General features: G+C 41.1%; 1 protein-coding gene across 1 annotated transcript in view; it reads right to left on the bottom strand.

Moving 5' to 3' along the window:
• Positions 1 to 225: 225 nt before the first annotated feature.
• The window catches only part of ALG13 (ALG13 UDP-N-acetylglucosaminyltransferase subunit), a 31412-nt gene continuing 4682 nt past the window's right edge, over positions 226 to 26955 (bottom strand). Inside the window, exons 5-29 of the mRNA XM_035324267.1 lie at positions 26116 to 26246; positions 25101 to 25290; positions 24808 to 24891; positions 23493 to 23543; positions 22820 to 22866; positions 21912 to 21984; positions 20417 to 20498; positions 19907 to 20087; positions 18956 to 19031; positions 18124 to 18232; positions 16849 to 16913; positions 15889 to 15989; positions 15059 to 15183; positions 14460 to 14697; positions 14184 to 14297; positions 13810 to 13966; positions 11739 to 11874; positions 11261 to 11296; positions 11073 to 11128; positions 10370 to 10432; positions 9849 to 10017; positions 8412 to 8537; positions 3284 to 3324; positions 2323 to 2506; positions 226 to 1181 (exon numbers count right to left, since the gene is read on the bottom strand). Coding sequence (XP_035180158.1) covers positions 907 to 1181; positions 2323 to 2506; positions 3284 to 3324; positions 8412 to 8537; positions 9849 to 10017; positions 10370 to 10432; positions 11073 to 11128; positions 11261 to 11296; positions 11739 to 11874; positions 13810 to 13966; positions 14184 to 14297; positions 14460 to 14697; positions 15059 to 15183; positions 15889 to 15989; positions 16849 to 16913; positions 18124 to 18232; positions 18956 to 19031; positions 19907 to 20087; positions 20417 to 20498; positions 21912 to 21984; positions 22820 to 22866; positions 23493 to 23543; positions 24808 to 24891; positions 25101 to 25290; positions 26116 to 26246 — 2910 coding nt within the window. The 3' untranslated portion in view covers positions 226 to 906. The remainder of the gene's footprint in view (positions 1182 to 2322; positions 2507 to 3283; positions 3325 to 8411; positions 8538 to 9848; positions 10018 to 10369; positions 10433 to 11072; positions 11129 to 11260; positions 11297 to 11738; positions 11875 to 13809; positions 13967 to 14183; positions 14298 to 14459; positions 14698 to 15058; positions 15184 to 15888; positions 15990 to 16848; positions 16914 to 18123; positions 18233 to 18955; positions 19032 to 19906; positions 20088 to 20416; positions 20499 to 21911; positions 21985 to 22819; positions 22867 to 23492; positions 23544 to 24807; positions 24892 to 25100; positions 25291 to 26115; positions 26247 to 26955) is intronic.

Raw genomic sequence — 26955 nt, forward strand, 5'->3', positions numbered from 1 at the left:
GCCTGTGCAGTCATTGCAAAGAATTAAGTTTGCAGGCACAGAGTATTTGACATTTTAATCCTAAACTCAAAAACACAGCTAGAGCTGCACTCTCTCCTGTTAAAAGCCACCGCTTTCTCATAGGAGGTTGGAGCAACCTTACCCCACAGTTACATTTCTTCAGCCCTGCCTGTCGGATCACCCATCGTTAGGAACATAACCTGCCAGTGATAAAGGACCACTCGCTTCCTTGTGTTAGATGCTTTTATTTTGTGCCGTCAGTGCAAATTGAACACCAAGACTACCACCATTTGTGCAACAGCTTTCACAAAACAAAGCTCACAAATACATACCAACATACAGCAGAACAGATCACAACAGTACTCTTACACTGTTAGGAGACATGAAGCCTACATAGAGTGAAATCAGAGGAGATATAGCTATTACAAATACATGATCACTAATTGCAAAGGTGAGATCTGAGAACACCAACTTGTTTCAAACAGTTCTGTCCTGACAACTCCGCACCCAGTTGTTAGCTCTGGTTGTAATGGCAGTCATGCTTGAACAAGAACCACGTGTTTAAGTGTTCCAGTGTAACCCCTCAGAGGTACATGGTGCCGATTTCCTTTAGTGACAGCTTGTTTTTATACATGTTTTGTGTAGTCAAATATATGCTTCGTGTTCCCCTACGCTATAGTGTATGTATACTCTTTTCCTATGCTTTCTTCTATGAACTACCAAAACAGGATCCTGCCAAGCTTATCATTAGCATAAGCCTGGAGGAAACATGAAACCTGAATGCAGCTTAAATCAATCAACCCAGCCCACTGAGACAGGATAACACTTAGGAAACAATATTAATATATAATCGACAAAAAAGAAACGAGAAACCAAGAGCAAGAAGTGAGCTTACACCTCCCAGATTTACATTCCTTGAGGCACGTAGTGTGGTGCAGGGTTAGGTGAGGCAATATAGCTGACCTGGTGCAGCGGTCCAGAACTTACAGCATTGGGAATTCGTGGGGAATTTCCATACGGTGGATTTACTGGATGCCAGGAGCTAAGGTAGTGGTAGGCAGGTACTATAGAGATGCAGGAGTCATACCCTGGGAGAGATGGCTGGCTGTAGGGATCTGACACCACTGGGTAGTATACTGTGCCGTGGGATGGGGGTGGAGGCTCTGCATTTTGAAAGTTACCTAAAAAGGACCAAAACACGTTTGTCATATACTCTTACTATATTTGTGACCTTTTTATATAGGCTTTCATCACCACAAACAGAGCATTATTTTGGTGGCCAGAAGGGAAAATCTATTTAGGTGACAACTTTATACCCCTGTATTTTCTTCCCAATGGCAGGGTCAAAGTCATCTTAGGACCTAAGCTGGTGAGTTATCCTCAAGTTAGACTCGTCACTAAAACCCATTAGCGAATTACTTAACAGCATTCTGCAGAAGTAGCAACTTTAAGAGAAACTTGGGTAATTTAAGAGAAACTTGGGTAAAGGGCTAATATGTTATTTGGCTATTTAATCATTGAGATGATGCTATTCTATGCAGAACTACCCCAGCTGAACAGGCTGAAGCATTATCAAAGCATTAAGCCCGTCTGCATCCAAGCAACAGATTTGTCATGATGTGCTCTTTCCAATGTTGACCATTTGCCACATTCCACAGGCCTTCACGAGCCAGGCATCTGACCCTCTTGACATCTTTTTCCTTATTTAATACAAACCTTTTATTTACTGCCAAGTCTATCCTATCTACCAGCTTTTTACAAAGCTGCTACAGGAAGCAGAGTTTTGCTGTAATTTTTCCACACAGTAGTTGACGCAGCTAGCAATGAGGCCTATTCAGAAGATAACAGCTCAGCTTGCAGAGCCTAAAACTAAGGGCTACAATATCTTTTTTAAAAATACTTGTGAAAGTAGCAATGCTTGACGCTTGCCAAAACTTAATTGTCTCCTTTATTTTAAGAACGGGCATTGTTTTGATACCATGACTATTTGCTTATCAATGAGCAAAAGAAATGCCTTCAACGCAGTTTCAGAGTAAGTTCTTCCAAGTTAAAATTAGCATGCTGAATACAAACCTAAAAAGGATTATTACTCTTTTACAGCTTTAAAAAGCCTTCGGCATTGGTGGCTACACCAGTAGGTCTAACATAACTTTAAGCAGTAACAAAGATGGCAGAGGAACTTGTGGTAACCCATTACAATGCTTACTTTACATCTTCCCAACCTCACCCTTCCTATAATGGTGCAAGCAAGCAGCTGCACTCTGCAAATCATTCCCTTACTTTTCACAGTCTCTGTATGTGGTCTTATCCTCAAATACTAACCATTTGCAGGTGCTTCCAAGGGAACCTGATGGACTTCAGCTCGCCCAGCATCAGCATAGAGCTGAGGTGCTGACTGATCTAGGACGTGAGCAGGCTCAGCATATGCTGGGTAAGCTTCCACTGGTGAGGCTGGTGGTACTGGCTGTACATACACCATGGAATGCCAATAACTCTGGTGGTAATACTTTTTGGGGAAAAAACAAAACAGGGTCATGCATATAACCACACTCCCCATCCTTCTTCCCAGTCACTGGGAGTTTCAGATCTAAAATTAAGAAGTGCATTTTTCTTTTCTGTCAGTAAGATCGTTATATACAAAGGAGGAAAAAAAGACAGACTGCCAGGAGAGTTGCTGGAATAGCTGCAACTAAGTTCTACACTGGGGTTCTAATTCTTAAGGAATTTTGAGTCTTTGTTATCAACTAGGTCATATTCAAGGTATTTCCTCCCCCCCGACTTCTTTAGTTGAAAAAGCTGGTGCACTACTTTTACTTCCCAGACTTCCAGCACTGACACTGCCCATGGCTGCTGGTGCAGAGGCAATGGTTGCAGGCAGCTGCAGAGCAATGGTTCCCAGAACACAAAAAATGGTCTGAACACAGCTGTGCATATCCTAGAGGATTCAAAGCACACATCTCTAAATGGTCTTTGATCTCATCTAAGCAGTTTTTTTTTTTTTTTTAAAGAATGGCTCAGGTTCCTTCCCTTTATCTTAAAAGAAAGAATATTTATCCACCATCCTCCACAAAAATCCAAGTAAACAACTTGTAATGTGCTTTACAGTTTGAGTTAGAGCTTCGCTTCCTGAGCTACACTTTAATCTCCTCCAAGCAAGCCCATATGTATTAATAGTCAACTACACATTTAGCACACTTGGAAGTCTTAAATACATCAGTACATCTGTCGAGAAAAGCAGCAGTTTTTACAGGCAATTTGCTGTACTTGTCTTAAAAGCACTTACTTGCAGTCCCAGATTAAAATAATACTGCAAGACCTTTGTATCTGAAATTAAAGAACATGACATTAAAGAGCAAGTTAGTATAAACTGATGAGGAAAATAAGTTTACATGTATTAGAACATTTAGAATCACTTAAATGATTAAGTACTTCAGCATTTTTTCTTTAATGTTTTGAGGGTGACAAGTATGTCTTGAATATGAAGAGATGCAATATTACACTGACCCATTAAGTTAGTCCAGTTAGATATTTATACAATAGTTGTGTTTGATGTCAAATCGAACTTCAGCATGACAGAATCACAGAATCATTTAGGTTGGCAGAGACCTCCAAGACCACCTAGTCCAACCTATGACCTAACACTAATCAGTCGTTACATTGCTTTAAGTGCAGTCTTGATTACTCAAGTGATATTTGTCAGATCTGTTACAAGTCTCCATTGTCTAAGCACCCACCCAGGAACTTTGGCAATTACAGCTTATTAAGGCCTGGTTTTCAGAGAAAAAGACACTTTCTTTTCCCTGAATAAAATAAGAATTTGATTATGAGGTCCTGAATTAAGGTGTCTGCTAAGAGCATTCCCTCTTTTCCTCACTGTAGAGATAGGGAAGTGTCTGGAAGCAGAGACACAGCAGGAGCCACCTCCTCACATGCCAGTGGTCACTGACCCCTGATGTACACATACTGTGTGCACACGATCATGAACACCCATGTCCTAGGCTGGCACGTGAGACAAGGGCTCAACTCCATAGAGTCCATAGAGACCCCAGCTTCACACTGCTTCTGCCCAGAGAGATATCAACAGGGAAAACATATACAGCAACCCTAAAACCTTCAGAACTAGGTTTTGAGGTCCCCCAAACTGTTATAACCACATCAGAATATGGGGGGGGGGGGGAGATAAGGACTGTTCCTTCCTTCTCCTTCCTCACTAGGGTTAAAGGGAACTCAGTTCCTGCCTTCCTGCAGCTAGCCTTTTACTTCTGTCTTCCATGTACTGGATTATTTGACTCGGGGCAAACACATAATACACTGAGGAGCAATCCCAGAAGCACAGAGGAAGTTTAAAACCACTTGCCAATCGTAACAAGGTTTATAAAGTCCAACTGCCCAAAACATTGGGGCTGTTTAAAACCTTTTAAGTTCAAGCATGTTTTAATCCTATGACAGTTCCAGAATGGTGCATAAACTGATTGCTCAGTCATAAAACTGGGATTTGTTTTAAAGGCTCAAAAAGGCAAGTCACCTATTCCACAGCAACAGGTTTGCATGCAGGTACCAACAGACAGACAGCATTTAGTACTGCTGGGACCTCAAAGAAAAATAAACCAGTAAAGCAGAGAAAACAACTCAACATGAGCAAGTCACTAAGGGCTTCAACTCGGGGAAGTATGGCAGCTCTGGAGGTGTTGCTGTCTTCTTACCACCTATCCACTCCTCTCTAGACCACAACCTCAGCTCCACATAGCTTTCCTGTCCATCCAGCCTACACGTGCATCCTTTCACAGCCCTGCCCTTCTATAGTTCCGTCAGTTTGCTGTAGACAGAAACAGCATCAGAAATGCAAACCCCAATCCTGAAACGAACAAGGATTTATTCCTGTTACCAATTCTCAGCTCTTTTACCGTTCAGCATATTTGATCATGGCAACAATCCACTTAGATGTGGAGAAGGAACTGTATGCATTTCCTAAGTTAAAGGGCTCTAAGCCTACTCCTGAAAATGCTGGTGCTTTGGCTGTGACATTGACCAGTCAAATATGAAAAATAACCTGAAGACTTACCTAAATGCTAACTTCTTAGTATCTAGCTGAAACTGCAGCTACGTAGAAAGAAAGCTTTTTTAAACCTGATTTTGTTCTTCAATTGTTTATGCAAATCAAGCGTAAGAACTGAATGAAACATCTGCTTCACAGCAGCGATAACAGTACAAAGGAGGAGCCAGGACCGAAGTGAAACCGATACAGGAAATACTGATGTCTCTGGTATGCTAGAACAGAAGCCAGTATAGCAGGAGATCAGTCTGTTTCTATTATTCTTTCAGATATCTAGAAATCCACTCACTCTTTATTAAAAGAAAAAAATACCTTTTTCAGCAACAGCTAAGCCAGAAGTTAACCACCCTGACATGAAAATATAACGACCACATTTACTACTGATAAAAATCTTGCAAGGCATCAAGACAAAGTTCACTGCACTGATGAGTGACTCTCAGATCAATCCTGAATGCCACTGCAGGAAAGGAACAGTCTCTGGAACACAGCAATAGCAAGCAGTCTATCAGCAGCTGCTTCAAATGGAAGGGAGCAGATGAGGCTAAGACACCTAAGGTCACCATATTAATAAATGTTTCACAAGCCCTAAACTCTATAAAGAAAGATTAAAGTCTCAGAATTGGAACAAATGCAGAAGTACCAATTAATACTACAGCACATGGCCTATCTTACTCTCCAATCCAGGACTTCAGTCTGTTAAGAAGTCAGACTCCCAAACTAAACCAGGCTAAATACCAGTCATGCAGGTAGGCTTTTTATTTTTTTTTATAAGGAAACTGCACAGAACACTAAGTATATCCAAATACCTTTCCACACACTACTCCAGAGCTTCTGGATTTCTCAGTTTAAAAGCTGTGTAGTGACACTGACGATAGTCTCACTGTAGACAGCAATAATAGAAGTAATTAGGTGTACCATTTGTGTCATTACCTACCAAATTTAAACTTCTAAAAAAAATTTGGAGTTTATCCCCAGAAGGACATGGCCAGTACTACGAGGAGTGACTCACTTGAAGAGCTACGGGCAGGGCCTGAAGAGGTTATTAATCCACATCCACTCCAGATTTTTTCAGTACACTTAACACCCAATTCTCCTGAGTGCTGAAAGCCTCAGTTAAGGGCATTTAATGAAAGCTGAAGATGATTAACTCTGACAGGTACTTAGAATCATCTACAGTTATACTACTGCAGTAGGAAAGTAGAAAATTCAAGATCAAAACCAGGAATCAAGAGCATCTGCAAAAGAGTAAAATATTGCTAATGTGTTTGGCACTACCTATTAGAGCAGCAGACCTTTGAGGAGCCATGCCATGATGTTTTTGCATCCTGCTTTTTTTCCTCCAGATTGATTTCTGGCAAAAAAAATGAAAATCTCAAAAATTCACAGCATTCTGGCCCAAAGTTGCTTTGAAATTCACCAGATTCAGCTACCTGAACTGTAGATATCAATAGCAACTCTTATTATCTGAAATAGGCCCTCTAGGATTAGTACTTTGATGCAAGCTCCACGCAGGGACAATGAAGCTACTTCAGATGGAAGTATGTTGAATCAAGCATGACAATCTGCATTACTGAAGTACTTTATGCTACATCTTTAAATAAGATAACAGATTTTGGAATAAGAGCCACAAGCCTTACATTCTAATGCACTAGAACTCAGAGCTACCATCTGAAATACAGTCACGGTTACAAGGCTGAGGCATGTTTTTTTTACACACCCTACATTTATGCAGCCAGTTTTTACTCACTCAACCCTGAATGAAAGGCTACTCTCCACACCACCAGAGAAAATTGAGTCAGGAACTTCAGCAAAAGGTAAAGCTTTGATAAAAGTCACGTTTGTTCTACCTGCAGGTGGCTATCAAACAAGCCAACCACCATGCACTGACTTTCAACACATCTACTCCATGAAGGGGGGAGAATACCTAAAGAGCAGGTGTATTTCAGCCAGCAGGCAGAGATGAACACACTGCAAGAACAAATGTATAAGCAGACATCCAGTTTTCCTGCCTACTGCTCCCCAGATCAAGCTACAGCTTACCTCTAGCTTGGCCTCACTACTCCCCAGACCAGCCTCCCCCAAGCTGTCTGCCAGAGAAGGCAGCGACACCTGAAGCTGTTTACTTGATGCTTTGTCCATAGAGGTAGCCAGAAGTAAACACCAACACCTACCCAGAGCATTTGCACTACACATTAGGACAGGACAAACGCTGCTATCAGGACAAGCAGGCTGAGTAACTGCTTTTACAACCTTTTTAAGTCTCTAATCCTCAGAGTGAGTTGAGCCATTGGCAATGCACAGCCAAGACAGGATTTTCTACAGCTGCACGAATTACACAGACAAGCAATCCTTCAGAGAAGACAGACACTGAATCACAATAGTTTTACCATCCTTTTGAGATGTGTGCCTCTATCACATCACCGCACACTAGGCAGGAACGCTTTGAGGCCCAAGAGGAAAGCAAGATACATAGCATGGTAATAAGCAGGACTGTTACTGCTGTAGCTGAGAGGTACTTAGCTCATGGTAAGGACAGCAGACAGCTTGATCTCTGGCTTACTTAATGAAACAAAGCTCTGCAAGTCACAGACCCTATTTGTGTCTCAAGAAACACAAACATTATGGAATACGGGGATATATTAATGACCCCAAAAATCAAGTATGTGTATGCCTGTTGTGCTGTTAGCCAAGCCTTGCAACTTTGCACTGTATACAGGTATTCTTAAATTGGAGCAAGTTCATTAAAGTCTACCACTTTAGAAGTGAAGCCCAAGTGCAGCTGACAAGGCTGAAAACCAATTTTGAGCTGGCATGCTAGTAGTTACTGTACTGGTCTTCCCATGCTTGGTGCTTCACATACAGAAAGCTACCTTAAAAGATGCTGTCATAACTGATGACAGTACACAAGAAGTCTGTGCACTCAATGAACAGAAACCTATACACTCCATCATCTAGTTCTGGTACTACAGAATGGCATCTCAAAGCCATACAGGACAACAGCCCAATATCCACTGAACTGTGTAACACCAGAATTCTATAAGCACATAATTGGTTTAAAAAAAAAATCAGAGAAGTGATTATTCCACCCGGACATGATAGGATACAGGCACAAGCACACTCTCCACTGATACTTGTTTTTTGAAGATGCTGTCTAAAGCTGCAGTAAGTCACATGTTTGAGTCTGATATGAACTTGTTATTCAGAACTATGAATTTTTACTGTAAGCATCCAAACCATTGCAGCTCAAATGGAATAAGAAGTAAAGAGCCACTTCTCACTACAGGTATTCTGTTAAGTTCCCAAGGAGAAGACAAGTCAGAACTATGCCAGTAGTAAAAGCACAAAATACCTTCATTACCTCGAGGCAGATCACTGCCACTGGGATCACAAGAGTAGGGTGGGGGAACGGCACCAGCTTCTCCCACCTCACTGACTGGAGGAAGAGGAGCTGAGTAAATTGGGAATGGCACTGATGAAACTGCTACTGTTAGAAGGAAACAAAAGTCAAGTCAAAAACAAAAGCCAAGTCAAATTTACAATAGCATCTTCCTCAACCGAGAAAGATGTGAAGTTACACAATTAGGTAACTTCCTATCATCTCGGTACCCATAAACAAACTTTAATGTTAAATTCTCTTTAGTCATCACTTCCCCCCCACTTCAGAAGTCCAGAAGTTTTAAAACCACATGGGAAGGTTCCAATTCCATGTCTTAATTGTGTATTTATTTACATGCTTCATATTCCAGTTAGGAACAAATGCCTCTTTCAATCAGTTGTTCATACTAGAGGCTTTCCTTATATAATTGTCTGTCCTAGAACAACAGGGAAAAGACTCCTCACTTAAGTCATCAATAAAACATGATAAACCCACACAAAAATAAGGGAAGGCTCAAAACATACCAGGCAGAAGTTTTTGGACAAGTTTATCTTGAATACATATTAGGGGGCCCACATCTGTAGAACAGCAACTTCTTTTTAATTGCATCACCAACTCACAGAGAACAGTGCTGACTGATTTCTCAAGTACAGTACAAAATAGCCCAAACAAGTAAAAAGAAACAAGCAAAGAGGACAGAATTAAGGAGAACTGAATGACAATGGGGTTATGTGGAGATTTGTGGTTTTTTTTTTGGATGCTAAGTGAAAAAATGAAGAGTTAGGGAAGACATGAGAAATATTCTTTGTAAGGAGAGAAAGTTGTCTTAAGGCAGACATTTCACAAGAACAAAGGAAAGACAACTCCAGGTGGTTAGCGTGTGGCAAGTCACAAGTTTGATCTTGCCACAGAAGTGGCAAGTAGCTAAGGATAAGAGCTAAGTAAGGACCACAAAAGTGAATTTGATTCACTTTTGCAGCCCTTGAGCTGTGACAGCCAGCAACTCTTCTGGAAGAGGTAGTAAAACCTGGGACTTACACCAGTCTCTCAAGACAAAGAAAAGTAACTGTAAAAACACAAGAAGGAAGCAGCCATGAACTTTTGTCTTTTAAATAGGAACCCACTAGTAAAACACTTTGCATTGATGGCTAAAGGCAGGCAGGGTGGGGGGGAACAGCTCCAAAGCAGAGACTTCAATTCCCATGCAAATTCAGCAGCAACTGATCCCTTCAGAGCATGGGAAGGTGAGAGTCAGCAGTGGAATTACAACTACTGATCAATCATTTAAGCCAAAGCAAGTGGTACTTTTACAAGCCTTTCAATACCTGTTTTGGATATGTAGAACAAGGAAAAAATGGGAGGTAAGGACACAACTGAAAGGTTAGATATCCAAGTTCACAGCCTTAGCATGCGCACTACCTGGTGTCCCTATTGAAGGGGGAGACACTAGGACTGGCTGAACAGCTGTTTGTGGGGGAACAGCTGTTGTGATGCTGGCTTGAGTGGAGGCAGCAGAATTTGAGAATACTGTAGCTGGAGCAACATTAACACCCGGGGAGTTTGAGATTACGGCAGAGTTCACCATCACCTGCAAAAGAATCAGTGTTCATTACACTACCTCTGTAGTTGGCTTGGAGAAGAGCTACAGAAATATCACAGTCTAAAAATCCATGCTTTACAACTAGAACTTCCGCAGTGCACTTCTGTGAAGGCAAGTAGTTATCCAAGTTCTCTAAAACTTGGCTTGGAAAATATTGACCTAAAAATATCCATTTAAATTGCAGACACCTGCAAACGCATCTTTCCACCCTTCCATTATGCGCTATAGGGAATTATATTCTTTGCACCAAGACTAAGAGGGGAAGAACAAAACCCCCCCAGTGGCTAAGCACAGTGGCCATCTATGCGCAGGGCTGCCACAACAGAGTACTAGATACTACCTTCTGGGGATAGCTGTAGGAAGCCACTCCATCTTGAGACGGCACAGAGACTGTCCCTTCTTCCTGAAGGGATTCCAAAGCAGAGCATGGTCCATTTAAAAGGCATAGAAGTGAAAGCTACACACACCAGAGCCCTAAAAATTTCCTAATCATGAACTACACACAAACACACTGAAGTTATAACTCATGTAAAACCGATTTTATTCTGACGTGCATGGGTCCTTCACACCACTGCAGGCCAACAGGTGACTTGAGGAAGGCAGAGAGCTAGCCCCTGACTAATTTCAGATTTAAAATAAATCAAATAAATAAAATCAAATTCTATCAAAGGTGAAATCTCTCAATTTACACATCAGAGGGATAAGGCTAACTGGTATAGGACTTGAAGGGTAGCATGATAAAAGTAAACGCTACCTGAAACAGAAAGGGGAAAAAAAGTAAACAGCCATCAAATAGAGGCTTTGCAGAGGGAGAAGGTGGAAAGTCTTAATGTACCCAGCACAGTTCAGATGTGCTTGCAGACTCCAATAAAATCCTCACCAGTGTGGGGGGGAAATAAGTGGAGTGATCTACCTTTTCTTCAAAAAAAAAAATAAAAATATTCTGACCTCCTAAGTTAAGCTTTCTTCCAAAGACAGTTTCCATGAAAAACACTACACACTTCAATGATTCCCAGTCTGGGCAGGCAGCAACTAAATCTTACCAAGTTTGCTGTAGGCTCTGCTGAACTAAATACTGCTGCAGTTTCACAGTCTGGATCTGGAAGGCACAGGCATGATTAATTGAAGTTGTAACATTAGATCTCATTGTTCAGGAATGTCTAAAAAGGTTGTAACGAGTGCATTACAGTCACCAAGTATCATATCAGTTAAAGACTGAAGTTTTACTTACCTGTAGGTGCATAGAGAAAATCTTCATGAAATTTCCCTAGAAGGAAGAGAATAGAAAGCTTTGATTTAAGAAGAAATAAATGCTTAAAGCCAGAGTTACCAACATTTTACAGTGCACTCATCAATTGAGCTGCTTTCATTATCACCTTGTTTTCTGCAGACACCACTACCTCCCTCATTTTGTTATCCATCAATATCAAGTTTTGCTATTTCCAAACACTACGCAGCAGCTTGGCTTGCTACAGACCTATGCCATCAAAAGGGTGATGTATCAGAAGGGTGATGTCCTAGCAAGCTTTAATGGAACAGCAACACATATTTATCAGACAATGAATAAAGACCATCATGAGTGCATGTTCAAAGCTCATAATTAACAGATCTTTAGGAGACCTAAGGAACCCAGTCTGATAATCAAAAGCACACCCCAGGTTATCTGAACCAGTCTTTTCCCTCTTCCCAACAATTCTTTAAGAACTCACCATTTTCACTTGTTTCTTCTACATCTTCCTCTGACGAATTCAGAGTTTGCTTGCTGCCTGGAACAGAGTTTGGGCCTCTCCTGGCTACCCAAAACCCTGCAGGACTGTGGACAATGGGAGTAGGGCTACCCTGGCTCTAAGAAGAGAAGTGAGAATTGTGCATTTACAAATGGTTTAAGCCTTTCCATGTTCCATACACACACACAAAAAAAAAAAAACAGCAGAAAGCAGCTGGCAGACCAAAGCTTACTACAATTGCAGCTTACTAGGATTACAATCCCCGGGTACACTGCATGTTGCAAAACAGTTGCATGACATTTCTTTCCTTCACTTTTTGTTCTGCCTAGCATACTTTGGGTAATTTATCTCTGAAGACCTACAGCTGTCCCATATGATATGATCAAGTTTAGCAAGTTTTGCATCAGGTTCAAACAACACTGAAAAGAAGGGAGCAGATGCCAGCCAGCAACCAGGACGCCCAGCCTCCAGCACACACTCCTGCATTCCTCATCCTAGGTATTCCCACCAACAAATCAGTTCACCAGACACCATACAGCTGGAACTTGCCCCATGGTCTCTACACTAGCAGGACCGATGGCACTGCTGCCTGGAAGTCAGGCATGCGTGCAATCAGGTTTCCCACGAGACTCTTGTAAAGCTTTTATATGCCACTTGTTTTTGCATGGAAGACAGTCCTTAGCTGGACATGTTAAAATCTAGAGTTCTCTGAAGCAGGAACACAGGATTATGAGAAGCGTGAGTAAAGAAGGTGATTCACTTTTTTGTGATGGCTAAGGTGACACTCAAAACTCTCCTCAGAAGACATGACGACTCTAAGATCAGAGTGCTCAGAGAGGCTTGCAAGATCTCCAAAGGTGAAGTAGAGGTGGTAAGTCAGAAGGTTCTCCCACCAGGCCTCTAGCACGATGGCCAAGTCCAAGTTTTCTGCAAGATGCATTTTTCCCCAGGACATATTAAATTCCTTTGGTAAAGGAGACAAGGAAGAGACAGAGACAAGACTTTGGCATTGACAGTAACAGAGTGGCTGAACAAACATGAAAACTATTCACTGGATGCTGCAAGTACATAGTCTAGCGATAGGGAGGAAAAGCAAGCTAGTAAGCTATTGATTTCAGGGGCTGGGGGCAGGAGAAGAAGTATTGCAAAGATAATCTGTCTTAATTCCTTGACAGACTTGGAGGAAAATAAATCAGAGCAAAGATCACAGATCTTGTAAACGCAGATGAATAAAAAAAGGCTGCTGAAACAATTGAGTGAATTCTAATTTAGTTAAAAATAAAATGAGTCTTCAGATTCGTGAAGTTCACTGCTTCCACATGAAATTTTGTTTTTTAGAATAACTGTCTTCCTGTTCAGATAGACAAAATAAACTGATTTTTGTAGCGCACCCAGCTTTGTACTAAGCTTAGATAACATAGCTAAAAATCAGAAGAAAAATTGTTCAATGTTGAAGACCATATTGTGCTACTTTTACCTACAGCCTAACAACATAACAACAAATGCTGTTTTAAAAGAAGCTAGACTTGGATTTCTCTATTTCCATAGAAAGTTTCACTAACAACATGTTAGCCCGAAACATCACAACTATCAATTCATAGGACCAATCCAGGCCATCACTATACAGTTTTCGAATCTAGTTACACAAATCCTAAATTATGGTGTGGCAAACTGAAGCGCTTACTCCCACAGTATTTCCAGCTAGACAGACATTCAGAGTAGGAAGGCAAAATTTGTTTTCAAACTGCAGTAGAAGGAAGAAATATGACCCTACCTTTATCAAAGCATGCTAAAAGGGAAAATGCTGCTGGGTGGAAGAAGGGGTAAAGTGAAAATGAAGGGGAAAGTCTAGAAAAAAAATAATCACATTTTAATCAGGTTTTTACAGGATCTAAATCCATTTCAACCTTTCCTACCCCAAACGTGTTTACTGCTAAAGCTTACTCCAAGAAAAATAAATAAAATGCTATGAAATGAGGTGAAGAAATACTGTGCATTTGTTTGGTCTTTTTTTTTGCTTTGAGCTTTAACATATACATTGCTCATAACTTACCGGTAAGGCAGGAAAAGCACTTTCATCCCCTTCTTCAATTTCATAGAAAGTTATTGTTTCTTCTGATCCTTGAGGCTCCTCTCCATTCTCCGGTACAAACCCATACTGACATTCCTTATTCACACACTGCATCTGACGGCGGCTACGGCTGTATGAACTTTAAAGACGAGAAAGGTGGTTAAAAATCACCACTACTGGAGCCTCACCTTGGTTTCACTGCTCAATTTTAACTCTACTCTTTTTGGAAAGGCACAGCAATCCCAGTGTTCACCATTGTGCCATTAACAACCAACTCAGCCCTCCACAGCCCTCTCCCACCACCTTCTCCAACTCTTGTAGAACAATTTTTTGTAAAGAGGTTTATGTTCACTTACCGCGACCTGCAGGAGAAATTGTCATAGCTCTGATAGCATCTCTTTCCTGGACTGGGGTAGAATGCTATTTGAGGGCCAACCATGTTGTGCCTGTTTATAAATCGGGCAGATCCCCTAAGTTTAAAGGGTAAAAGGTGCAATTACCAGGAAGTGCCTCTCAGATGGCACTCATTCGTAGTTCTATCTATTAAATAGCACAAGCTCTCTCCTAACTAATCCACAGCAAGAATAAACAGAACAAGTGGTGACCTCAGACAGGTTTCCAATGCTTCATACCTTGGCATCCCAAATCCACGGTTATGTCTCTGAGGAGGATTCTGAGGATGATAGAGGTCATAAGGTGCCAAGTTTCCACCACCCTGTGAGCAATGAACTGGAGGAGAGCGCCCCAAAGGAACACCATGCTGTAGCCGGGGTGGAAGAATGGGCTGACCCCTGCTATAAGCCACAGTCATAAAGACCTCCTTCCCACGAACTTTCTTAAGCAATCTCTTCCGTGTTTTCATATCCATTTCTGCAGTTTCAGTTGAGGACAGAAAAGACAGGTTTACATCTTAAACAAGGCATCTTACATCTTAAGTAAGGTATGCTTTCTGGTTCATAGACCTCTACACGTGGTTCTCAAATGCCAGATTTTTTTCTTGACAATTCTGAGCAATATTAATCCCATTGTGTATTTTCAATGAACTTGCTATTTTACAAAGCAAAAAATTATCCTTCTGTCTGATGGATCACTTTACACAAAACCCATTACAACTAGATTTTATATCACAGGCTCAGTTAACTCACTTTCAATATCCAGAAACTGTTACTGCTAAAATTGGTCACTACCTCTTTCTGAAGAGGAGGAATGTCCATGGAGAACTTATACAAACCTATTCCTGAGAAGTATCCACCTATTTTCTGATAGCTTCCTCCCTTTCGGCTGGGAACCACATTCCAAGCAAGGACAGGTGCCACTTGCGTCACTGGCTTTAAGTTTGCCAAAGGAACAGTATGCCTGCATGAAAAACATTCACGTTAGCAGTACTGCAAGGAGAAAAAAGCAACAAGAAGTTTAGGGAGCTTGTCAGAGTAATAAAAGATTTGTTCTCCAGAGCAAAGCACAAATTACTGTTACTTGTGTATTTTGCATATCAATAAGTTTAAGCTAAGATTCAATCTCAACACTTTATCTACAGGTCAGCTCTTTCCTCCCTACATTTGTATGCCTTCAGAGGTACACCTGAAAGCATCTGACAAGACAATTTCTGCAATATGTAGATAAGCCTAATCATAGATCTGGAGAAGGGTGAATGCTTTGAATAACAAGGTAGAGAAACTGATGGGACTCGTTAGAAGAGCTAATTGTTTTTGGGGGTACAACAATTCTAGAAAAACTGGAAGCAGATGGTAATTTGCTACCCATGAGTTACACCCGACCTGTAAAGATCACTTTCACATTCTAGAGAACAGCAAGACTTCACAAAAAGCATCACATAAACAATTTTGGCCATTCAAACACAAAAAAGGTTCCCTACAACATTCCAGTTGAAAACTCATCACCAACAAGGAAGTAGATCTCCCTCTGGTAGCCACACTTGGTATTTAAAAGCCTTGTTTCTCCTTTCTTCTTGAAGTATCTTAACAACCCTATTTTAAGCATCTGTGAATCCACATTCAATTCAGAAGAGTTCAAACATGAAATTGTCACCATATTGCTTACTTTTCTGCCAGCTCCTCTATGAATACAGTCACCGTGTTGCCATCCTGCCCAACTTCCTGGATATGAGCATTGTAATACTTACCTCCGGGCTCCAGACGCACCTGGAGAGAGAACATGGGAAGCTTGAAAAAAGGCTAAAAGAGCATCAAGGTGCTAAATACTGTCTACAAACCACTAACAGCAAAGGCTGCTCCTAGCCAATAGTACATGGAGAGCAATGCACTAACTGAAGGGATGAAGGGAAGAAAAGAAACATTCCTGCAAGTAACTTTTAAACTCTCGTGACTCTTGTATATCACATTTTAAGTTAAGATAGATTTCTGCCTTCTTATTCTTATACACCACACCAATCAGGTAATTGACAAGGAAGACTTGCATAAGAACTTGGGCAGAGTAGAAAATAAAGAGCTCTAGTCAGCTAGAAGCAAGTCACTGAATGAGTCATCAGCATTTTTTTTTTTTTTAATATCCCTTTGAGGTAAGCCTTCACTATATACAACATGGAAACATAAAGAAAGTTGGCCTTGCTTTCAGCATCTCCTGGCTGCTCTTTGCTTTCTCTCCCCTCATGTACAGAAAAAAAAATAACTGAAATCTGTTATGTTACTCTTGAGAGATGGAAGACTGGCCAGACTTGCTGGTGACCCCCAGTGAAAAAAATCTAGGCAAGTACCACAGACGTACACCCTCTACATTTTGAGCTCTCAGTCTGGAACACCCAAACTGACAGAAAATTATATCACTGGCTTGCAGTGAGCTTCCAAGTAGCTCTTCTTTCATACCCTATGTCTAAATGAAGATTTTAGGCAGAAATGTAATTAAAAAAGAAAGTCAGATTAATAGCTAGAAGGAAGAGAATGAAAAAAGCCTTGGAAAATTCTGTGATTTCATAGCTTAACCATACTCCACTTGAAGCAGTTTTAATAATTTATCATAACTGAATCTCCTTTGAGTACTAACCTGACACTTGTCTCCTAAATAGTACTGTCTCCCAGCAAACACCATGTAGTCAGTTTTTTGAAGCTCTAAAAATAAATGAATAAATAAATAAAAAGGAAAAAGCCTATAAAATACTGTTCTTTCTTCATGTATCCTGTAAATACTTCACAATGGCACCCAACTACTAGGTATAGGCCAATTGAGTTAATACTTCCTATGCATATCTAAACATTCCCCTTAGTAACACCACAGTAACCATAGATACTCTGAGACCACAACCAGGCTAAGTCACAGGAAATGAATAATAGCCAGCTGATGCTTAACTGGCACTACTACTTCAATACTACAGTGTCCTTTGTGATGGTACCGAGTTAATCCCGCATTTAATACCAATCCTAGTATTAAGAATGCTGGACTTGTCTTGCTGGAGTACTGGTGACACTTGTCATAAATGAGGTATTATTAACACTCCTGAAATCTCCCTTGCTACCAGATTTCAGTAGGTTTTTCTACATTCCTTGCTCAGATTCTCTGCACCTCAGTATTCACCACACATAGTTACTATACTACATTCCAATAGTTTTAATGACCCTCATTATTGCTTATGCAATTGTAAAATGCTGGAGGTCTTCCACATGCAAAGCCCTTCAGGTCAGACATCCATCAAACATGACTTCAAAACTTATCTTTCTTGATAACTTCATGTATCAGCCACAGTGTGTTGCCAAAAGCAGCAACCTATCCCAAAGCCACAAAGACCATGAAGTCTCTCCTGGACGCTCAAGCCCAGGAAAACTGGGAAGCAAAAAAACAAACAAACAAAAAGCCACTCAATCTCATTTAATATATCTCACTGCTAAATTTGAGACTTTTGTGACCATAGAACTCTGAAGCCAGAACAGAGCCTAGAAAAAAAAAAAAAAGTAAAGTCCTCACATACACACTGTTTAAAAACAAAGACCATCCAAACTGAAATCTGGATGACTCCCAAGATAAGTGATAATACAGAGTTCTGTTCCATATTCTGCTCAGTCCCTTTATTTCTTATTTTATAGCTAGTATCACGTGTCATATTTTTAGCAGCCTTATACAGTGTCAGAGGCAGTGTATTCAGTGGTTCAAAATGCAGCCAAGAAACTGGTGAGAAGATGCACTACTTAGATATATCTACTGGCTTAACAAGTATCCTGCATATTTCATCTGTGCTGAAACAGGTGGCATACATCTCAGACCCATCAATTTAAACACCGAGCCTATTACAAAATAGTTTAGTTTTTTGTTTGTTTTAAAAGGTACCTTTTCTGCTGTCCAGCCAAACATCAAACTCCACATTTCGATAGATCTCAGGGTCCAGCGCCTTTAGCACTTTATAGGGGAAAGGCATCTTTGAAAAATTTTCTGGTGGCTAGAAAGAGTCAAAATGGACAAGCATTAACAAGCACATTTAAAGCACAGCGTAGTCTGTATCCTACAAGCATCAGTGGACCATTTTAGGATGTATACATATGATTTCCACCAATTTTTCACATCTGCTGTATTTGCCTTGAGAATAATGCCCAAGAATATCAACAGTTAAGCATTAGCAATTGTTACTCTTGAGCCTGGTTTTGATCTCTTTGTAGTTTGTCTGCTCAGCTTCTCAGCATGCTCTTCACTCTAAAAGAATTGAAGGAAACTAGGTAGGTAAATGAAATCATGGCTTCCAAGCTGGTGGAAGTTTCACTTGTTGTATCTGAAACCAGGCCTCTGGAGAGTTTTTAAAACCTGTTTGAGACAAACTATTTATACTGTATTCACAATGAAAGTGAAATGATTTAAACCACTTCTGGGACAAGCAAACAGCAGACCAGGAAATGCTTGCTAAGTTCCATCTTCGGGGGGAAAAAAGATCAGCTGAAATAGTAGAAGAGAATCTCAGGAAGGTGTAAACCTTATCCAGTTTAAGAAAAAACTCAATGGCAAAAGCAAAATATGGATGGAAGGAAGAAAAAAATTTTCCAAAGCCACCTTTTAAAAGTAGAACTTAGGGTTTACCCCTAACAAAGGGGGTAACATCCTAAAACAGAAGGAGGAAAAAAACATACCCCCTTTCCCCTCCCCCCAGGGAATTCTTCCCAAATTGCCAAACCTTTGATTCTTCAGTGCCTTGTCTGAACTTATCTTCCACTGGACTGTCAACATCGTTGCCTTCCCAGTCGTCACCTCTAAGCAATTTAAAATAAGATTACAAAAGATGCAATGCATAATTTCTAACAAGGATTAACTAACTGTTCACACAACCCAAAAAAAAGCACCATGGTGCCATCAAGTGGTAGATTTTGCCCAAAACAAAGGCTTAAATGGAGTACAGGAACAAGACTTTTCCTAGTTTCAAGAATGTGAACTTCACCTGTTCAACACCTACCCCCTAATAATGGCTACTGCTTGAATCTTCAAAGAGTTGAAGATGATCCCACTGAATGCAACTGAACTCTTGCTCTGTTGAGTATCACAACGCCCTGCTGCAAGTGCTATAAAACCAATGCCATCTGCAAGCATTCACTAATGGTCACAGCCACCCTTTAGGGCCTTCTGGTGACTTGAAGGAAGGATACCAGGGTTTCAGTAGGTATACTATTTCCCTCAACCCAGTCATCCAATAGACCTGAGTAATGCCACCATTTGATTGTCTACACAGGGATATAATTCCACCTAAAGAAGGGGGGGAAAAAGTTTGCTCTCTCAATACTATTTAAGCCTTTATCGCTCTGTAGAGGTAATAGTGTAAGTTTCTCACCAAGAGTACTCTGATGATATACAGAACTACTTTATTTACAAATAAGCTGTCATTTTAGAGTCACATGCAACTGTAACATTGCCAGCAGCAAGGAATATTCAATTTCAGGACACCTTCAAGCTCCAAGGAAAGCATACTGTTTCTTCTTCTACAATACAACTCAGCTTTGTGTTAGCATGAGATAGGAAAGAACCTGAGTACCCCACGCACATTCAAAGAAACTTGGGGAACTCAGACTTAACCCACTGCCATTTGCAATTTTTCCACATTTCCCTTTGACCACATTCCCTCCCCAAATACTACCTCTTTTCTGATGGATTTCTGGGTACTTTTTCATGAAGACAATCAAAGTTTACATCCTCGCTTCCTACAGAGCCACAGTTTCTGTTCTTCTTGGATCCACTCCGAAACATCTCAATTGCAGACCTTAATTCTTCCTCATCCATGGCAAACACATCTTTGTACAGAATCTCATATAATACAGCTGGACAAATCAACACAAAGCTCGAAAATAAAGATAATACCAAAAGCACAACAGCTGCAGCGTTCAATGTAAGCACATCCTCAGATATCATCTACTGTTAACAAGGCACTACTTAAATTAAACTCAATTAAGGAGAAGATCATAAAATAATTCAACTGGGAAGAGACCTCTAGAGGTCATTTAGTCCAATATCCCACTTAACAGCTAGTACACATTAAAGGAGCATGCCCATCTCTCCCCTTCCCACCCCTGGAAACCAGAATAAACACTACCTATAAACATATGAAGATAATTCTATTTCATAACAAGGAAAAAAAAATCAAGTTTACCCTGGCAAATAGCAGCATTTGCCTGGAATTGTTTTGTATACACAGAGTCATAATGGCCATTGCCGGAACAGCACAGTAATATCTAGGAAAATAATTTAAAAAATTATTTAAGAATAGAGTGACAAAGCCTAACTATCTATTTGATATTCTGTCTTGAGAGCATTATTCTTTTATTCTAAAGGCAAAGCAAACCCACCAAGGACACTATATTCTAGACAGAAAAGTGAAAGCGCTGCAGATTTGCTTAAAACTGAAGCCTACACAAAGTCAGTAAATTCATCTGTTATACAAACAAAACCCATTGCTTTGTTTATCATGTTGCATTAAACATGAAACAGAGTTGGTTTCAGAGCTAAGCTCAAAATAGTCAACTGCTCAAGAGGTAGTATTACCATTTAAAGTTCCCAAAAATTAAATAACCATTTAGAACTACCATTAAATTTGTACTAAAATACAAGCCATTAAATGTAGAATCCCTGAAGTACAATGACCAAGTATCAAAGGCACACTTCGATATCTGAGGGACTAAAAGAGCATCTACTACTCTAGCCCCCAGTAAAGCTCTGATCCTGTTAAGCACTATTACACTGACTTTTAAATAGGTGCATGCTTTCCACAACAGAAGTGTTGATACACACAGTAGATGTGCACCATCAAGCCTTATCTCAACATGTGACTATGGCCACCTGTAACAGGCAGAAGCTCTTAGGGAACTGTCAGCACAGGGCCAGCAAGGGTGCCTCACAATGACCCATTTAGAAAATACTGCTTGATTTTTAAAGTTAATGAATTTTGAAATTACATTAAGCAATGTTGGAAACTAAAAGGAAAAAAAAACACTCCCTGGAATAATTGAGTAGATAAGCTGTTCCATTAGCTCCCATTCTCAATGGGCTCAATTTGAGCATCAGAAAAATGGAACGTATTTGTCAGATCAATCCATTTCTGTTAACATCCCCTGTTGAGGAAGGAAAACTGCACACTTCAACTTCCAGAAAAAAGGCAATATGGATATGGGAGTAGGGTAGAACACTTTCTCCTCACCAGTACACTCAATCTATCTTGTTCTGCTCTTTGGCAACTCAATCCAGGTATCTCATTCTACCATGTCATATCAGTCTGATTTCCACTGCAAAGTGTTTTTTTTTTTTTTACTCAGTAAAATTTGAGAAACACGAAAGAATATTCTGGAATTCACCTCTTCCATTCTAAATTAAACTCATTTCCAGCAATAAGCTGGAATAATAAAAAGATTGGCAAGGGAACAGCACACAACCCATCCCCGGCAGAAAACCTACTGCGACTTGATTAACTGTCATGCAGATACTGTGCTGTCTCCATGAGCTGAAGTCAGCTCCGGGGGGTTGTTCTGGTATGCCAGAACTCTTTGCTGGAGTCAGAGCACAATTCCAGTGACAAACTTTCACAATTACATGGGTCTGGAGGTATCTGGGAGTCAGGGGTAGGGGTAGGAAATTGCCTTGCTTCTCCTCACCTTGTCTTCAAAGCCATTGTCTGTAGCATAAGTGGGTGGCTTTCCAGGGTACCGGTACAGAATAAAGTCTCGACTGGGTAAGCAGAGGAAAAAGAAGACTTGAAAGAGCACACTTTTAGAACCTTGTTATGAGAAAGGCTGAAGGGAGCTGTCTGGAGAATCCACTGTAGGTTTACAGAGGAAAAACTCGAGCAGAAAACTTTCCCTGATAAATTAATGCCATCATAAAGCAACAGCTGGGAGGGAAGTAATACTCATCTTGAGGAAGAGCATCTGGGAAAGGCAGTTACATCTAATCGCAGATTAAGACATGTATCACATAAGGCCAAGTACTTATGCCAGTGGCAGGGTGCCCGGCCAGCAAGACAATTAAGTCCAGGTGATTCAGTCACACTTAGCATTAGAGGCTCAATATAGGAAACTGGTAATGCTTGCAAAAGTTCTGTTTGCTCTTTTAGTACTGGAACAGAACCAGTTTGCAAAAGGGATTCTTCTTTTTAATCTGCAGATACTTGTTCAGTACTCGCTCCTCACTACCAGAGCCTTCAAGAACACCTACGTGAGTTTTAAGAAGCTACCACAGTGTTTCCACCACACACAGCTCCTACTTCTTTCATATGCTCTTCATTCTTCAGCCACTAGAAGGAAATACTTGACTAAGCTTAAAATTAGTTAAAAGAAACCAAATAAACATCCCTGGAAACTGACCTCTCTCTTAATCCATACTATTAAAACAGGAATTGTGATGGCACCCATTTACACATTAGTTTAACTTCAGTAGGATGGCATTCTTATGTTTCACAAAAGAAGTTTCAGCAACAAACATACAAAAGGGTCTGGAGAAAGAGGCCAGAACCCAAATACTTTTAAGACTGAAACAAAATGAAACCTAAGAAAAATACACTTACTTGTAGATCACTGATAAAGCACTTATTTCCAGCTGGCCAGCACTTTCCTATGCAAAATTAGGAAGTTACATGAGGGGTAGCAGGGACATTTTCAACTCTAGGAACTCTATTCTAGCCCTCCATAGTATTATAACAAACTGACAACTAACAGACAATGACTTCATTGAGAGTAGAGACATAAGGATCTGGAGGAAAAAAAAAAAAAAAAAACAAAAAAGGTATCTGCAATATAACATGGCCACAACAACCAAGCTGTCTGTCAGCTAAAGATGGAACTTGCTCTGGCAGGTACTCAAGGACATCACTTGATTGTTTTTGTTTTTCAATAACCATTGTTTCAGAGCCTGCTGCAAGTCACCACATTTACTAGTAAAAAAGACTAGAAAAATAAGACTTGCAACATCAGGCTTGAAAACTAGCATTCAAAGAAAAAAAAAAAAAGACGAGCTGCAAAGCCCCTCTGGGGTACATGTTTTCCTTTTTTTCCCTTCTAAAAAAAAAAAAAAAAGGAAATTACAACTACAAATAAGGCCTGCAAGGAAGGGCTCATCTTTAACTGCGCAACCTGCATAGATGGCTCCTTCAAAAAGTTGGAACCACCACCCAGTTACTTCTCTGTTCTAGCTACCTCAATTTTTAATACCTCCAACAAATAGTAATAGATGACTCTTACCTTTGGATCTCCCAGACGTTCAAGGTATTTCTCAAATGACCCTTCCACATACTTTCAAAAAACAAAACAGATACAAAAAACTTAGCTAGATGAAAATAATCATATTTAAACCTAAACTGGCCTGCCAACTGCAATCACTTTGGGGTTCTGAAGGGCTGTGGTCGGACCAGGGGCAGACCTCAGCTACTACCATGGGGTATGGGGGGTGATTTGGGGTATCAGCGTGCAAATACCAAGCATTTTGAGATCTCTTAGGAATATGAGTGTGAATAACACTCAGCAACTTATTTCCCTCATAGACTAGCCTAAGTACTTAACTGATTACATGGAAAGAGAAACAAAACAAGCACACAACCCAGGAAAACATATCTCAGCTGTTGTACTTCAAGTCCAAACAGCCTTTCAACATCAGAAATGTGGGATCCCAAGCCAAAAAGAAAAGCCTCTTATTCTAAGCAACTGCCTCAGATGCAGGCACATGCCTCCCGTTAGCCCAAGGGTAGCTGCAAGTAAGCCAGGTGCAAGACATACAAAGTGTTGTAAAACTCAGTCAATACAGAAGCATTAAGATTAATAAAGTCTCATAAAATCCAAAGCTACTCTACTGGGCCATTTACAAATTGTGTTTCAGAGGGTCACTGGAACACTTGACTCCTTTTCCCGCACAGAGTTGTTTCAAAGCACTAATGGGGGTTTTGAGCAGCAAGTTTCTCTGCTGCTGACACCCTGGGATCCACTTAGAGAATTCCTGTCCATGACTACAAATAGCAAAATCACCTCAGCACTGATAGAAAAATCAAGAGAGAACTTTAAGAAAAATCCCACTGCTGCAAGCAGGAACTGAACCCTGACTAACACCAGAAAAATCCCTGGCTTTTATCAGCTAAACTGGAGTCCTCACATAGCACCTCTGATACTCCCTAGGTCACCTGCAGGGAACCAAAGCAATACAACCAGGATTTTGTGCCATGATTAAACACACTCAGGAGCACTCTACCTTGTTTTAGTGTTCCTTCCTTACTGCAAAGTCCTAAAGGTTGCTCACATAACTCTAAACTGGCTGTGCCACAGGGAATATGCTGCACAGCTGACTGGTATCCTACTGGCTGCTTAATGGGAAGTCTGGGAATCAGCAAGTGGACTAATTTCAGGGCTTTCTGAGATATCAGGTGTAATAAAACTAGTCAGGACTGCGGCTCAGGGAGGGCAGCACCGCCATTTCACACATCCAGGGGGCTGATATGGAGAACCCCCTACCCCATTATTTCCTTAATGCCCAGCCAAAAACCACCCAGCAAAACCACCATTTACTTACAGATTCAAAGTTACGCTGGTTTTGCCTCATAAACGAGACACAAGCTTTCCTAACTTCCATGTGATGGATTTGACATGAAAAAAGCTGAAAAAAAAAAAAAGGAATAAAAAATAACCTTATGAGTAAGAATGAAGGAGAGAGTTGGCGGGGTTGAATTCCCGCTGGGCTTTGTTACTCAGAGCCTCGAAGGCTGCCTCCGGGAGGAGGCTGGGAGCTACTCCAGGGCTCAGGGATGGAAGGGGCAAACTCATGGGGTAGAGGCCGAGCCCCAGGCGGGTCCCTGCCGGCCCTACCTGCTCCGAGATGGCTCTGAAGAGGCAGGAAGCGTCCTTGGCCGTCAGCTTGCGGTACAGCCCCAGGCTGCCCAGGTACTCGTCCATGGTCACCTCGCTGAGGGACTTCTGCCCGAAGTACTTCTTCCAGCCCTTCTGCATCGTCCCCGGGAGGCGGCAGAGGCAGCGGGGGGAAGGCCGGGGCTCGTACCGGGGGGAACGGGTGGAGGCGCTAATGAGGGGGGGGCGGGTGGCGGAGCTAATGAGGAGGGGGGGTGCGCTAATGAGGGGCCGCGCCCAGGTGCTCTCGCGCCTGGTAGGGGCCGCCCCGCTCCCCCAAGCGAAATGTCCCCGAAATGCCCCAAATATTTGCCCTGTTTAATGGGAGGGGGGAGCTCCTTGGTGTGCCTGGGGGAGAAGGGGGCGCGCTAAGCTGCTGCCTGCGCCATGTGCCCGTCCGGGAGAGTGCGTGCACCGGGGGAAATCGGCCAGGGCTTATCCCGAGCCTCCTGCCCCGTTCCTGCCTCCTGCTTGGGCTGGAAATGAGGTGCTGGGGGTGAAGTGGAAATAACTGCACTAAAACTGGTGTGAAGGAGGCGAAAGTCTCAACTGCTAATGAAATAGGTGGGGAGAACTTCGGGGATCGGTAGTAAAAAAAAAAAAACACAGATATGTGCGCCACAATTTATTCAAATTATTTTATATATATATTCCAATTATTTTTATATATATTCCAATTATTTTATATATTTACTTATTCCAATTACATATTTATTTTATTTTTTCCAATTCTTTCATAATTATTTATTTATAGCCCTTGTGCCTGATCCGATGAGGAGAATCGTGCATCGGGCTCCAGAAGCACACACGAGTTTATTTTGCTTGTTTTAAGCAACAACAACAAAAAAATACCAGATAATGTACTCACAGAAAGGGCAATTGGCATCGACCACACCTGCATAAACATTCTTAAGTGTAAATCCTCTTTGTTTTTAAAAATATTTACCTAACTACATTGGTAGTACATTTCTGTACTTGAAATGCAGAGCTCCAGTCAGCGTAGGTCAATGTGTTTCGTGTTACAGGAGTCCAGTGGAAGTAATAATGAGATAAAATTGTGTAAATGGATTGTGTTTTCAACCCCACTCCTCTCCTCTGGGCCACGTTTTACTTGAAGAATGGGTTATTTGCCCCAAATTTTTGCCCCAATTTGCCCCAGGCAAGTCACGTAGCAGCTTGGCTTCTCCCACTCAGACTCACCATCTTCCCCTTTCCTTAAAGAGGGGCTTAAATCTCTCACTTTCTAAATTCTCTTTTTGGTGCTTGTGTAACTATGTGAGGCAAGAGCTGAAGACATCTGCTTATTTGCAGAACGCAGCAGGGACCTTAATGAGGACAACTTATTTCCACTAGTGCTAGGCAGATGTAGCCAAGAAACCATTCCATGTGTGCTGTCTGTTAAGAAGTAATTTAGCTTGTCCTCCTCACTGGAATTGCCAACTTGGAGGATTTTGTGAGGTAAATTTCTGCCTGAAACAGGAATTAGACAGTTCCCTGGCTTAGAACAGAGCAAACCTCCGTACTAGCATGAAAGACTGACCTAGGCATTTTACCTACTCCATTTGCCTGCCTGAGTGGTCAGATTTTTGTTTAGGAAGTGTTTAAAAGGAAAGAAAAAAAAAAGTTTTCATATTTTTTCATATTTTCTCCAATACAAGGGAATGCAAAATGGTTTGCAAGATGTGTACCTGTATTCTTTTAGTCTCAGTAAATGCTTTTCATGAGTCATGCCAACAGGAACACCTAATGCTAGAAACTATTGACAAGTCTCATTTTTTAGTAATCTCAGCTCACGTGGATGCAATGTGAGCACGTC

The sequence above is a fragment of the Oxyura jamaicensis genome, chromosome 4 (genome assembly GCF_011077185.1).
Source record: "Oxyura jamaicensis isolate SHBP4307 breed ruddy duck chromosome 4, BPBGC_Ojam_1.0, whole genome shotgun sequence".
NCBI lineage: Eukaryota > Metazoa > Chordata > Aves > Anseriformes > Anatidae > Oxyura > Oxyura jamaicensis.